At 41.4% G+C, this 12,571-nt stretch overlaps 1 protein-coding gene and 1 pseudogene across 2 annotated transcripts in view; one reads left to right on the top strand and one right to left on the bottom strand.

Annotated features, from left to right (window-relative positions):
• Nucleotides 1-4,161: 4,161 nt before the first annotated feature.
• On the bottom strand, nt 4,162-4,616 carry LOC129547586 (large ribosomal subunit protein uL29 pseudogene; annotated as a pseudogene).
• Nucleotides 4,617-11,087: 6,471 nt separating this feature from the next.
• Nucleotides 11,088-12,571, top strand: part of SMARCC1 (SWI/SNF related BAF chromatin remodeling complex subunit C1) — a 129,267-nt gene continuing 127,783 nt past the window's right edge. The window contains exon 1 of one of the 2 annotated variants that reach the window (XM_055413703.2): nt 11,088-11,362. In XM_055413703.2, the coding sequence (XP_055269678.1) occupies nt 11,168-11,362 (195 nt within the window). In that variant the 5' untranslated portion in view covers nt 11,088-11,167. The remainder of the gene's footprint in view (nt 11,363-12,571) is intronic. The other variant, XM_055413702.2, reaches the window with a different exon arrangement.

Here is a 12,571-nt window from a genome sequence, read left to right as displayed (position 1 = left end):
TGGCAGTTTAAAATATTATTAGAACTGATAGAAGACTTTCTGGCACAGTAAGTCAGGAGGATGTCAGAGAATCTCTAGGACTGGGAAGCAGTAAGGATTAGAGAAGGCGTGGAGAGGCCATTCTGGTTGCCTCCAGGTCATGAGCTGAGTGGCAGTCTTACAATGAATGGGTTTACTTTGGCATATCTGGTGAACCCTACGCTTATGATTTATGTGCATTTTTGTAAGTACATCACACTCCAGTGAAAAAATTTAACGTTGTTTACTGAATTCCATTTTAACGCAGACTACATTCTAAAGTTCCTCAGTGAAGGAACTTTCTCCAAGTCCCTGGTCTTTAGCCTGCCTTGTCAACACTTTAGATCTTTTGGGTTCCAGGAGGCCTACTGAGCAGTGACTCCTCCCCAGTTTCTTCCAACTAAGACTCACTGGGCGTCTAGAAGTGATGTCACCACTATCTTTCTGAATATAGTATAGTGTATATTTTATGTTTCAATGTCACTGTCCTCTGTGTTTTTATTAGAGAATGAGACTGGTAGTGACCTTGGAGTTATAACTCTGGTCAACGCCTTAACAAATTGTCAAACCTGGTTTTAACTTTATAAAGATATTATCCTTATTGTTATATCAAAAACTTGTCATAAAGCTTGGACTATAGTGTGAAGTATATCTAAGTATATTTTTTAAATTTTTGAAATAATTTCACTAACAGAAAAATTTAAAGAATAGTGCAAAGAAGTCCTGAATGTCCTTTACGAATTTCCCTTCTTGTTGACATGTCATCACATACGCTATATTCTTTGTATTTTCTTTTTATTTCTCATGCTTCTTTCTGGATATTTCTTTTGATTTTCCAGTTTACCCAGCTGTGTCTAGTTTGCTATTAAAACTACCCATTGGGGGTCTTCCTGGCAGTTAAGACTCCATGCTCCCAATGTAGGGGGGGCACAGGTTTGACGCCTGGTTGGCATGCAGCCAAAAAAAAAAAAAGTAAAAGTATGCATCAACTTATAATTACATTTATTGTGTTTTTTGACTTTAGTATTCCTAATTGCTTCTTTTCAAATCTGTTATGCTCTTTTTTGCTTCCCTTATGGCTCAGATGGTAAAAAAAAAAAATATCCACCTGGATTGAGAAGATCCCCTGGGGAAGGGAATGGCAACCGACTCCATTATTTTTGCCTGGAGAATCCCACAGACAGAGGAGCCTGGCGGGCTACAGCCCATAGGATCCCAAAGAGTCGGCCACGACTGACCGACTGACACACACACATGCTCTTTTTTGTTTGATAGTATTGATATCTAGTTCTTTCCTGAAATTTAGACTCTCCTCTTTCCTCTTTTAAGTTGGATTACTTAATTTTAGTCCGTGTTTGACCGTCACATTATTGACAGCCCCTGAAGGACTAAAAAAATGCCTCTGGTTCTGACACCTCATGCCAGGCTGCCCTCTTCTTGGAGAGACTTTCCTCACTTGACTCAGGCTCTGCTCAAACATGCCTAGCAGCTCTCCCTTCTCATTCCACCTAGGCTATGCCCTCATGCCAGGTTCCCCCTCTGCATTCTGAGCACCCTCCTTACCACATGTGGGACCTCATATCCTGCGTTGGGTTGCCCCCCGCCATGGACGCCCTCGTAATTCTTCTTGAACTGTCACCCCCAGAAGGAACAGGCCCTCAATCATTGTGTGAATGCCCTTCTCACCAGACTCAACCCACTCTGGGCTGCCGTAGCCCCCTTCCTTACACAAACAGTTGCTCACCTGGTGTGTTAGTCCAGTGTTAGTCACTCAGTCGTGTCTGACTCCTTGCAACCCCATGGACTATAGCCCACCAGGCTCCTCTGTCCATGGAATTCTCCAGGCAAGAATTCTGGAGTGGGTTGCTGTTTCCTACTCCAAGGGATCTCCCCAACCCAGGGATCAAACCTGGGTCTCCCACATTGCAGGTAGATTCTTTACCCTCTGAGCCACCAGGGAAGCCCAAAGCTTTTGGAATAAATTTTTCAGGATAGGAAAGGAATGGGAAGGAGAGAAAGCTTTAGTTTAAAAAAAAATCTAATCTGAAATTTTTGCATTTAAGTGAAGCCTTTTATTTCTAGTAAGTTTAATGCAATTGCTAATCAATTTTGGGCTGGCCCTGCCATTCAGTTTTCTGTTTTTCATTTGTCCCTATACTCAGTTCTAGTCTTTTATTGCTTATTATTTTCTAACTCTTAACTGTGGATGACATGCAAGTTTCTACTGGTTCCTAGAAATTAAATATGTATCTTTAATTTATCAAATATTAATGGTAATCAATATGTTTACCTTCCTTCTTAGACTACTACCATTTCTCCACTCGCAACTTGGCTACCTTTTTTGTTAAGTATTTAAATTCTATCTTTTAAAACCACAAAAGACACTCTTCTTTTTAAGAGAGTTACCCTACTTTCTTTGCTCTTCATTCCTTTTTTGCAAATCAGGAATCATTTTTCCTGTCTGATGTACATCCTTTCGAATTCCTGCAGTTTTACTAAAATGAGTTTAAATGAGAATTTCTTTGTATTTATCATGCTTGGGATTTGTTAGGCTTCTTGAGTCTATGAATATCTATTGTCATTTTTACATAACTTTCAATCATTATTTAGCAATTGCCTCTACTCTCTCTCATCCTCTGAGACTCAACTACATGTATATTAAAACACTGTATCTTCTTTCTTACCCTGTCTTTCCCTTGCCTCATACCTTCCATTTTTTTGTCTTTCTGAACTTCAAGACTTATTTCTTCTGACTTAGCTCCCTAGTTCACTGATTCGTTGGCTGTGTCCAGTCTAGTGTTCAACATGTCCAGTGAGCTTTTACTTTCATTTATTATACTTTCTCATTGGCTCTTTTTCAAACCTATCACTTCTCATAGTTTTCCAATTTCTATATGAAACTTTCAAACTTATATTTTACTTCTTAAAAATAAGCATAGTGAATCTTAAACTAATAAAATTTATATGTTAATTGTATCTCAATAAAGCTGAGGAGGAAAAAAGAAAAAAGTAGTTTTATGGATTTATATGTAATAAACTCAATATTTGAAGTCCCTGTCAGTCTGTTCTCTCTTTTTTTCCAAATTTTTAATTGTGATAAAATACACATAAAATTTGCCATGTTAATAATTTTTGTAATTTTTATTTTTTTTAACAAGGTTGATTTTGCATCAGTCCATTCTTTTTTTTTTTTGGCTGTGGTGGGTGTTCATTGTTGCACGCAGGCTTTCTCTAGTTCCTGCAAGCAGGGGCTACTCTGTAGTTGTGGTGCTTGGGCTTCTCATTGTGTTGGCTTCTCTTGTTGTGAAGCATGGGCTCTAGGCTTATGGGCTTCAGTAGTTGGAGTGCATGGATTCAGTAGTTGTGGCACATAAGCTTAGTTGCTCCCTGGCCCATGGAATCTTCCGGACCAAGGATTGAACCCATGTCCCCTGCATCACAAGGCAGATTCTTAACTACTGGACCATCGATTTTTATTTTAAAACCCTTTTTATTTTTTAAATTGAGATATAATTGACATATTAATTTCAAGTGTACAACATGATTCAGTATTTGTATGCATTGCAAAGTGATCACAACAATTAATATTGATCATTTACACAGCTATAAAATTTTTTCTTGTTATAAGAACTTTTTAAGAAAATACTTATTATTTATTTTGGCTGCACAGGTCTTAGTTGTGGCACATAGGACCTTCAGTCTTCATGGCAGCATGTAAACTCTTAGTTGCAGTATGCAAGATCTTTAGTTGCAGCATGTGGGATCTAGTTCCCTGACCAGGGATTGAACCCGGGACACCTACATAGGGAATATGAAGTCTTTTCTTAGCCACTGGACCACCAGGGAAGTCCCTTGATTTGAGAACTTTTTTTTTTTTTTTTTTTGCGATTTGAGAACTTTTAAGGTCTACTATCACCGACTCAATGGACATGAGTTTGAGTAAGCTTTGGGAGTTGGCAATGGACAGGGAAGCCTGGCGTGCTGCAGTCCATGGGGTTGCAAACACCACTGAGCAACTGAACTGAAGATCTACTATCTTAGCAACTTTCAAATATAATACGGTATTATTAAGTATAGTCACAATGCTGTACATTACATCCCCATAACTTATTTTATTTTTTTTATTTTATTTATTTATTTTTTTGGTCTGTCTGTTTTATTGACAGCTGGATGCTCAGGCTTTGACTGCGTACTTCCGGATGGGGTATAGCCGCTCCTTCCGCTGCTGCTTCTTGGTCTTCAGGTTCTCTTCATGCTTGTTGAGCCGGCGGCGCATGGCACGTGTTTTCTTGGGCCGCAGATCCAGGGGCTTGTATTTCTTGCCCTTATAGAATTTCCTGAGGTTCTCTTTCTGAGTCTGATTAATGACGGTCAGTACACGGGCAATGGATTTACGAACCACTCGGATCTTGGAGAGTTTGGAAGCCGCGCCGCCTGTCACTTTGGCCACGCGCAGCTGGGACAGCTCCACCTTCAGGTCCTCCAGCTGCTTCAGCAGCTCCTCCTTCTTCTTGCCGCGAAGGTCTCGAGCCTTAATCTTGGCCATAACTGTATAGTCTGCCTCCACTGCCTTCTCGGAGGGGACCATAACTTACTTTAAAACTCAATGTGTGTGCCTTTTGACCCTCTTCATCTATTTCTCCAATCCCCCACCCTCCACCTTTAGCAACTACCTGTCTCTCCTGTCTTTAAGCCTGTATTTATTTTTGTCTTTTAGACTCCACATGTAAGGGGCCATCATGTGGTATCTTTCTCTGTCAGACTTATTTCCCTTAGGCATCTTAACCATTTTTAAGTGTACAGTTCAGTGATCCTAATTACATTCATTATGTTATACAGCCATTACCCCATCTGTCTCCATATCCCTTTTCATCTCATAAAATTGGGACTCTGTACTCATTAAACAGTAACCCCCCATTTTCCCTCTCCCTAATCCCCAGCAATGGCCACTCTGCTGTTTGTCTTTGTGATTTTAACGACTCTAAGTACCTCACATAAGCAGAGTCACACATAATCTTTTTGTGACCGTTGTATTTCATTTAGTGTGATATCCTCAGAGTTCATCCATGTTGCAGCATATATCAGGATCATTTTCCTAAACTCAACAATATTCCATTGTATGTATCACTTTTTTTTTTTTGGCTACTGTGAATCATGCTATTGTGTATGTGGTTGTACAAATATTTCTTCAAGACCTTGCTTTCAATTCTTGTGGGTGTATACCTGGAAGTAGTATTGTTGGATCATATGGTAATTCTGTTCTTAATTTTTTGAGGAATCATCATACTGTTTCCCATAGTGAGTGTAATGTTTTACATGCTGACCAACAGTACACAAGGGTTCCAGTTTCTCCTCATCCTTCTCAATACTTATTATTTTTAATAGTGGCCATCTTAATGGATATGAGGTAGTACATCATTATATGTTTGATTTTCATTTCTCTAATGTCTAAAGATGTTGAAAATCTTTTCATGTGCTTATTATCCATTTGTATATTTTCCTTGGAGGACTATCTGATCATTTCCTTTGTCAATTTTTGAATTTGTTGTTGAGTTTTAGGAGTCCACTATATATCCTGGATAAAAATCCTTTATTACGCATGTGTGCTAAGTCACGTCAGTTGTGTCTGTTTCTTTGTGACCCTATGGACTGTAGCCCACCAGGTTCCTCTGTCTATGGGATTTCTCCCACTGTACGGGTCACCTTTTTCCTCTGTTGATATTCTTTTGATGCAGGATTTAAAAATTTTTAAGTCCAATTTGTCTTTTTCTTTTGTTGCCTGTCCCTCTGATGTCACAGTCAAGAAATCATTGCCTTTGGTGTCATATCTAAGAAATCATTGTCAAATCCATGAAGTTTTTACCCTGTGTTTTCTCCTAGTAATTTTATAGTTTTATTTCTGACACTGAGGTTTTTGATCCATTGTGAATTAATTTTTGTATATAGTATGAGGTAAGGGTCCAACTTCATTCTTTTGCATGTAGTTAATCTGGTTTAACCAGTCCCAGTTGTTGAAAAGATTGCCCTTTCCCCATTGAATGGTCTTGGCACCCTTACCAAAAGATCACTTGACTGTACATGAAGAGTTTGTTCCTGCGCTCTCTATTCTTTCCATTGATCTATATGTCTGTCTTAGCGCTTTGATTAGTTTTGAATTCAGGAAGTTGATTTCTCCAACTTTGGTCTTTTTTTCCAACAATTTTTGGTTTTATTTTTCTTTTTTATTTTACATTCTATTGATAACATTATGTTTATATAGGTTTTTATTTTCCTTCAAAAAACATCCCTGGGATTTTAGTAGAGCTTGTTTTGAATCTGTAGATTTCTTTGGGTAGTGCTGATATTTTAAAATTATTCAGTCTTCCATCTATGAACAAGGGATATGTTTCCATGTATTTGTGTTTTCTTTAATTTCTCTCAGCAGTGTTTTAGAGTTTTCATGGTATAATTATTTTACCTGCTTGGTTAATTCCTAAGTGTTTTATTGTTTTTGGTTCTATTGTAAATGAAATTGTTGTAATTTCCTTTTTAGATTGCTCATTATTCATATATAGAAATGTCACTGATTTTTTGTGTGTTGACTTTATATCCTGCTACTTTGATGAAATCATGTATTAGTCAAATTCTTTTCAAATAGAATCTTTAGGGTTTTCTATGTATACAGTCATATCACCTGCAAACAGAGATATCATTTCTTTCTTAAATTTGGATGCTTTTTCTTTTCCTTGACTAATCATTCTGACTAGAACTTCCAGTACTGTGTTGAATACAAGTGGTGAAACCAGGCATCTCTTTCTTTCTCTTGATCTTACAAGAAAGTGTTCATTCACCATTGAGTATGATATTCACTGTAGGTTTCTCTTATATGGCTTTTATTATATTTAATACTGAGATAGTTTCCTTCTATTTCTAGTTTGTTGAGTGTGTGCATTTTTTTAATCATGAAAATGTGTTCAATTATGTCAAATGATTTTTCTGTAGCTATAGAGATGATCATGTGTTTTTTTCCCTTTATTTTCTTAATGTGGTGTATTACATTGATTTCTGTATGCTGAACCACCTTGCATTCCAGTAATAAATCTCCCTTGGTGTATAATCCTTGTAATATACTGCTGAATTTGGTTTGCCAGTATTTAGTTTAGGATTTTTTCATCAGTGTTCATAAGTGATATTTATTGTAGTAACCTTATCTGTTTTGGGGATTAAGTTAATGATAGACTCATAGAATGATTCTAGAGGTGTTCCTTCCCTTCAGTTTTTTGGGGAAAGTTTGAGAAGGGTTAATATTAGTTCTTTAAATGTTTGGTAGAATTTGCCACTGAAGCCATCAAAATATCTAGGCTTTTCTTTGTTGGGAGGTTTTTTTTTAAACTCTCTTTTCTTAGTTTCTTTGTTTCTGTTGGAAGGTTTTTAAAATAATCATTTCAGTTTTGACCAGACTGCTTTTAATAACCATCTAATAAAATGTTACATAATCTATTCCTCAGAGCTTTTGTATTATTTCTTGACTTAAATATTAACACATTTATTTGAATTGAAAAATGAAGTAAAATTTTCTCTGACAAAACAATTTTTTTTCCAACTGAGTTGACAATAAGACTGACTTTGTCAATTAGGTAATATGACAGACATTTTCCATAAATTACCTGAGCTAAATTTGTGGCTGTAAGGTCTAGATGGTATACCTAATATACCAATATACCTAATCCTCTGGTAAAATAAAAGTTCAATGAATCAAGAAATACTGTAATATTCTCAAGCAGATCTGAGTAAATTGATTTAACGGAGATGCTTCTAAGCTAAAGGTAACATGTATGTTAGTCTTTGTCAAAAGTCTTTAACAAAATACGGCAGAGACTCAATCCGGCTTGCCACTGTGCTTTAAAAAAATTTTTTTTTGCTGGTAAATATATAATAAAATTTCCCATTTTATCCATGTTTAGGTACACATTTCAGTGACATTAAGTACAACCACAGTGTTGTACAGTCATCACTACCGTCCATCTCCCAAACTTTTTCATCAACCCAAACAAAAACTCGTCTACCACATGTTTTTGTGAATAAAATTTTGTTAGAATACAGCCATGCTCACTCATTTATGTATTGCCTATAGCGGCTTTTGTGGTACAAGGGTAGGGCTCAGTAGTTGTCACAAAGAACATATGGCCCACAAGCCTAAAATATGTTATCTGACCCTTTATAGAAAATATTTGCTAAACCTGAAAGGCTGCCACCCCCTCACCCGTCACGCACCTCATGTTTGTTCGTGGGAACCTGGTGCTAAACCATTCATAGATGACCTGCTTCTGGGCTGGGGTTTTGTAAGCAGCAGAGCAGCTCCCTTGCTGCGATCTATTGAAAGTCAGCCCTCAACACAAGGGTTTGAAAAACAGAGAAAATGGAAATAAAAATTTTTTAAAAAGAGAAAATATTTGCTAAACCATACTCTGATACATTTTAGAGAAGGCTTTTCGTATACTTCCCAGAAACTGAGGCGGCTAAACTGGCAAACCATTATGCAAATTCCAGTTCTTTTCAAAATTCTTTTTTCTTCAAAACTGAAGAAACCTAATCAACTCTTCACCTATTGATCAATAAAAATACTTTTTGATAGATCACTGTGTGAATTTAGCATGCAGCTTTGAGAACTACGTGAAAGATATAGTTCATCGCTGAACACTTTAGCATGCATATTTTGAACAAGAGTTCAGTATTTCTTTAGTGTTCTTTTCTTCTGAGGGGAAATTTATAGTAAAATGCATAAATTTTCTTTACCATTCCACAACTGGTGTGCATACATCTGTGTAATGCAAATCTATTTCAAATCATTATCACCCACAGGAAATGCCCTCATGTCCCTCCTTCCCCTCTATTTTCCCAGAGGGAAAACTACTTTGAAGTTTAGCCTGTTCTATAACTTCATATATATTGAATCATCCTGTATATATCCTTTCAGGTAAGATTTATTTAACTCAGTATAATACCTGGAGATTCATCCATAATGTTGCATGTACTAAGTTTATTCCATTTGATTATTAATCTGTCAAATTGGATCTTGCCGTTTTTCATTATCACGTTGTAAGAGGTTTTTTTCCCTATCTCTGAATGTCTCATCAGGTTTATAATTTGCGAGTGTTTTTTCTCATTCAGTGGGTGTTTTCATTTTCTTGTCAGTATATTTTGAAGCGCGAAAGATTTTAATTTGGATGAAGTCCAATTTATTTTTTCTTTTGTGCATGCATTTTTCTCCAGGCTTTCTTTCTCTATTCTATCATTCACACTACTGCAGTAGCTACTTTCTAATCTATAAATCTGGTCATGTCATTCTGTCTTCAAGCTGGTTTTCCAGTTGCTGCTGCTGCTGCTAAGTCACTTAAGTCGTGTCCGACTCTGTGTGACCCCACAGACGGAAGCCCACCAGGCTCCCCCGTCCCTGGGATTCTCCAGGCAAGAACACTGGAGTGGGTTGCCATTTCCTTCTCCAATGTGTGAAAGTGAAAAAGTGAAGTCGCTCAGTCGTGTCCGACCCTTAGTGACCCCATGGACTGCAGCCTACCAGGCGCCTCCATCCATGGGATTTTCTAGGCAAGAGTACTGGAGTGGCTTGCCATTGCCTTCTCCGGGTTTTCCAGGATATTCAAAATTCACTGCCACCCCAAGTAACATCTTTGCTTCCAGTCCGTGGGCTTAAGGAGTTTCACCAAGCATGCTTTCACACTTTAAAACCTTTGTTCAGTTTTTTTTTTTCCCTCACGTGTTTGCAATCTCCCTTCCTCCCTGATCATATTCTGTTTTTCTTTAAAGGCTGGTCAGAAAAACTCACAAACAGCTTGTTATTTTCTGTTCTGGGGTCAGAGAGCATTATGTTCAAAACTCCATAATGGCCAATCACACTTCGTTAATAATTTAAAACTCTTCTGCCTCCCTATAAGTCATTCATTCACTCATCAAATATTTATTGAACATCTGTTGGGTGACAGGCCTTCTCAGCACTGAGGGTACACTCGTGAGCAAGACTAGGCTCTCATGTAATTTATGTGGAAAGTAAGAAAATAAAAATACCAAGTCATAGTGAGTCCTACCCGACAATGTCCAGCGAGTATGATTGTTCAAGATTGCAAGGTCAGGAGGGATTACTTTTCTGAAGTACCTTTAAGCTATGATTTTGAAAACGTCATGCTCAGTTGGTAAAGAATAGCCTGCAATGCAGGAGACCCCAGTCTGATTCCTGGGTCGGGAAGATCCGCTGAAGATGGGATAGGCTACCCACTCCAGCATTCTTGGGCTTCCCTTGTGGCTCAGCTGGTAAAGAATCCACCCGCAATGCGGGAGACCTAGGTTCGATCTCTGGGTTGCGAAGATCCCCGGGAGAAGGGAAAGGCTACCCACTCCAGTATTCTGGCTGGAGAATTCCCTGGAATAGTCCATGGGGTCGCAAAGAGTCGGACACGACTGAGCGACTTTCACTTCACAAGTGACAATCAGAAGAGGGGTCCAGGTCGCGGGCTGCTGCAAGCGCCCCAAGGCAGGAATGAGCCGGTGTGGCTGAGCCATAAGCGGGGAGGAAGGTGTGTGAAGCCGAAGGTGTGGGTTCCAGATGGATGTTTACAAAGGACGACAGGGTCACTACGTGCAGAAGGTCTGAGGGCAAGCGGGGACAGGCGCAGATTCCCACCCGGCGTGTGGGTTCCCCTGCTGGCACGCGACACTCGAAACGAGCTCTCCTCTCGGAACATCTCACACCGGCTCCTTTCTCCCCGGCGGTGGCAGACGGTGACACAGAACCACCGTGTAGCTGTAGACTACATAACGATTCAACGCAGGTACCGGGGAACAGCCACACGCGCCGAAGCCCAAGCGGTGAGGCGGCGCGGGTGAGCGGTCCGCGGAGCAGCCGGAAGAGGCGGGTTGAAAGGCTCTTCCTAGGCCTGCCCGGCTCGAGTGCTGCGCATGCGTGCGCGCGCGCCCTCGTCGGTTAGGGCGCAGGTCCCGAGAAGAGGCGGGGCCAGGCTTCCGCGCCGGAAGAGGGTTGGCTGGGCGGGGCCGGGAGGCGGCGGTGGCGGCTGCGCGCGCGCGCGCGCGCGGGTGCGAAAGGGACACGCCGCGAGGGCCGGGGCGGGCCGGGCGGTGGGGACGACGGACGGCGACTATGGCCGCGGCGGCGGGCGGCGGCGGCCTGGCGACGACGGCTGGCGCCGCGGGCGCAGGGGTCGCGGCGGCGGCCACGGGCCTGGCCGTTTATCGGCGGAAGGACGGGGGCCCGGCGAGCAAGTTTTGGGAGAGCCCGGAGACGGTGTCCCAGCTGGATTCGGTGCGGGTCTGGCTGGGCAAGCACTACAAGAAGGTGGGTCCGCGCGCCCGTCGGGGCCGGGGAGCCCACGCGACGGGGCCCGGGGGCGGCTGCTGGCCTCGCGGGCCTCGGGCCGCCCCTCCCCCCGCGCGCCACGAGGGACAACAAAGGCGGCGCCGGGCGCGCCACGCCCCCGCCGCGAGCTCTCGGCGCCCGGGCGCCCGGGCTCCGCCGGCCCCCGGGCGCCGCTCCTGGGAGCCCAGGCACGCCGGGCGAGCGCCTGCCCGCGCTCGTGAGGGAGCGGGTCGGGCTCCGTGACCCGGAGGGTGTGACTCTTCCTCTTTGTTAGCCGGTTTAGGTGTGTGAACAGTGGTTATTAAAACTGTCTGAGCCGAGCTGTGAGAGCCGCGGCAAGTTTTGTTTAACAGGCTAGTCTTTAAAGTCCAGTGAGGTAGCCAAGGTTTTCTTAAATATGTAGTTGATATGCTAAAGAAGGACTGTGGACCGCTGTACTCGGACGTCGGTAACCGCAGGTTGATATAATGGATCAATCACAGTGTTCTTGCGAACTCACTAATATTAAAAAAACGACGGCTTTTACTTCACAGTTTCCGCTGCTTATGTATAGTGGGAGTGCAAGAGTTAATGTTGACTTGTAGCTAATGTGAGGCCTTCCCTGAGAACCCCGTTCGTGTTAGACCACCCCACTTTATATCGCCTTTGTTTTCTTCATACCGTTTTTTGGGATTATTTTAGTTTACCTGCTTGTCCTGCCTTTCGAGTGTTAGTTGGACTGAGTCATTGGTACTGAAAGTTGTGACTTAGTCCCATTGTTTATAACAACTTCTTTATCTTCCCCTTTATATAACTTATGTAGGAATGATTGACCCCCTTAGAAAGTGTAAAGAAACCGACTTCCAAAAAAAAAAAAATTTACTTTCTGTGTCCCAGAATTTCCTGACCACCCTTCACAGTTCTCTACTTCCTCCGTTGTGGACCATTGCCCTGGAGCTAGGACGTTGTTTGGCCTGTTCTGTACAGTGTGTCCTGAAACATTTTTGATCCTCATTGCCTGACCCTGAGTAGTAAATATTTGTTAAATGAATGAAAAGATAAAGTAGTCAAGAAACCTACTTTAGGTTTCGGGTGTACACTGCAGTGAAACTCATCAGCTTTTGGACGTTGTTAGGCATGGGCAGGGGTCTTGGGTTCTTCTGATATTCCACTGTGGTACTTTCAGAAATCACCTTTCTTATCTCAAGT

Source organism: Moschus berezovskii, chromosome 24 (assembly GCF_049115385.1).
Source record: "Moschus berezovskii isolate FMDL1 chromosome 24, NW_MosBer_1.0, whole genome shotgun sequence".
Lineage (NCBI taxonomy): Eukaryota > Metazoa > Chordata > Mammalia > Artiodactyla > Moschidae > Moschus > Moschus berezovskii.
Note: the sequence above shows the minus strand (reverse complement) of the source record. Positions and strands in the feature narration are given on the sequence as shown.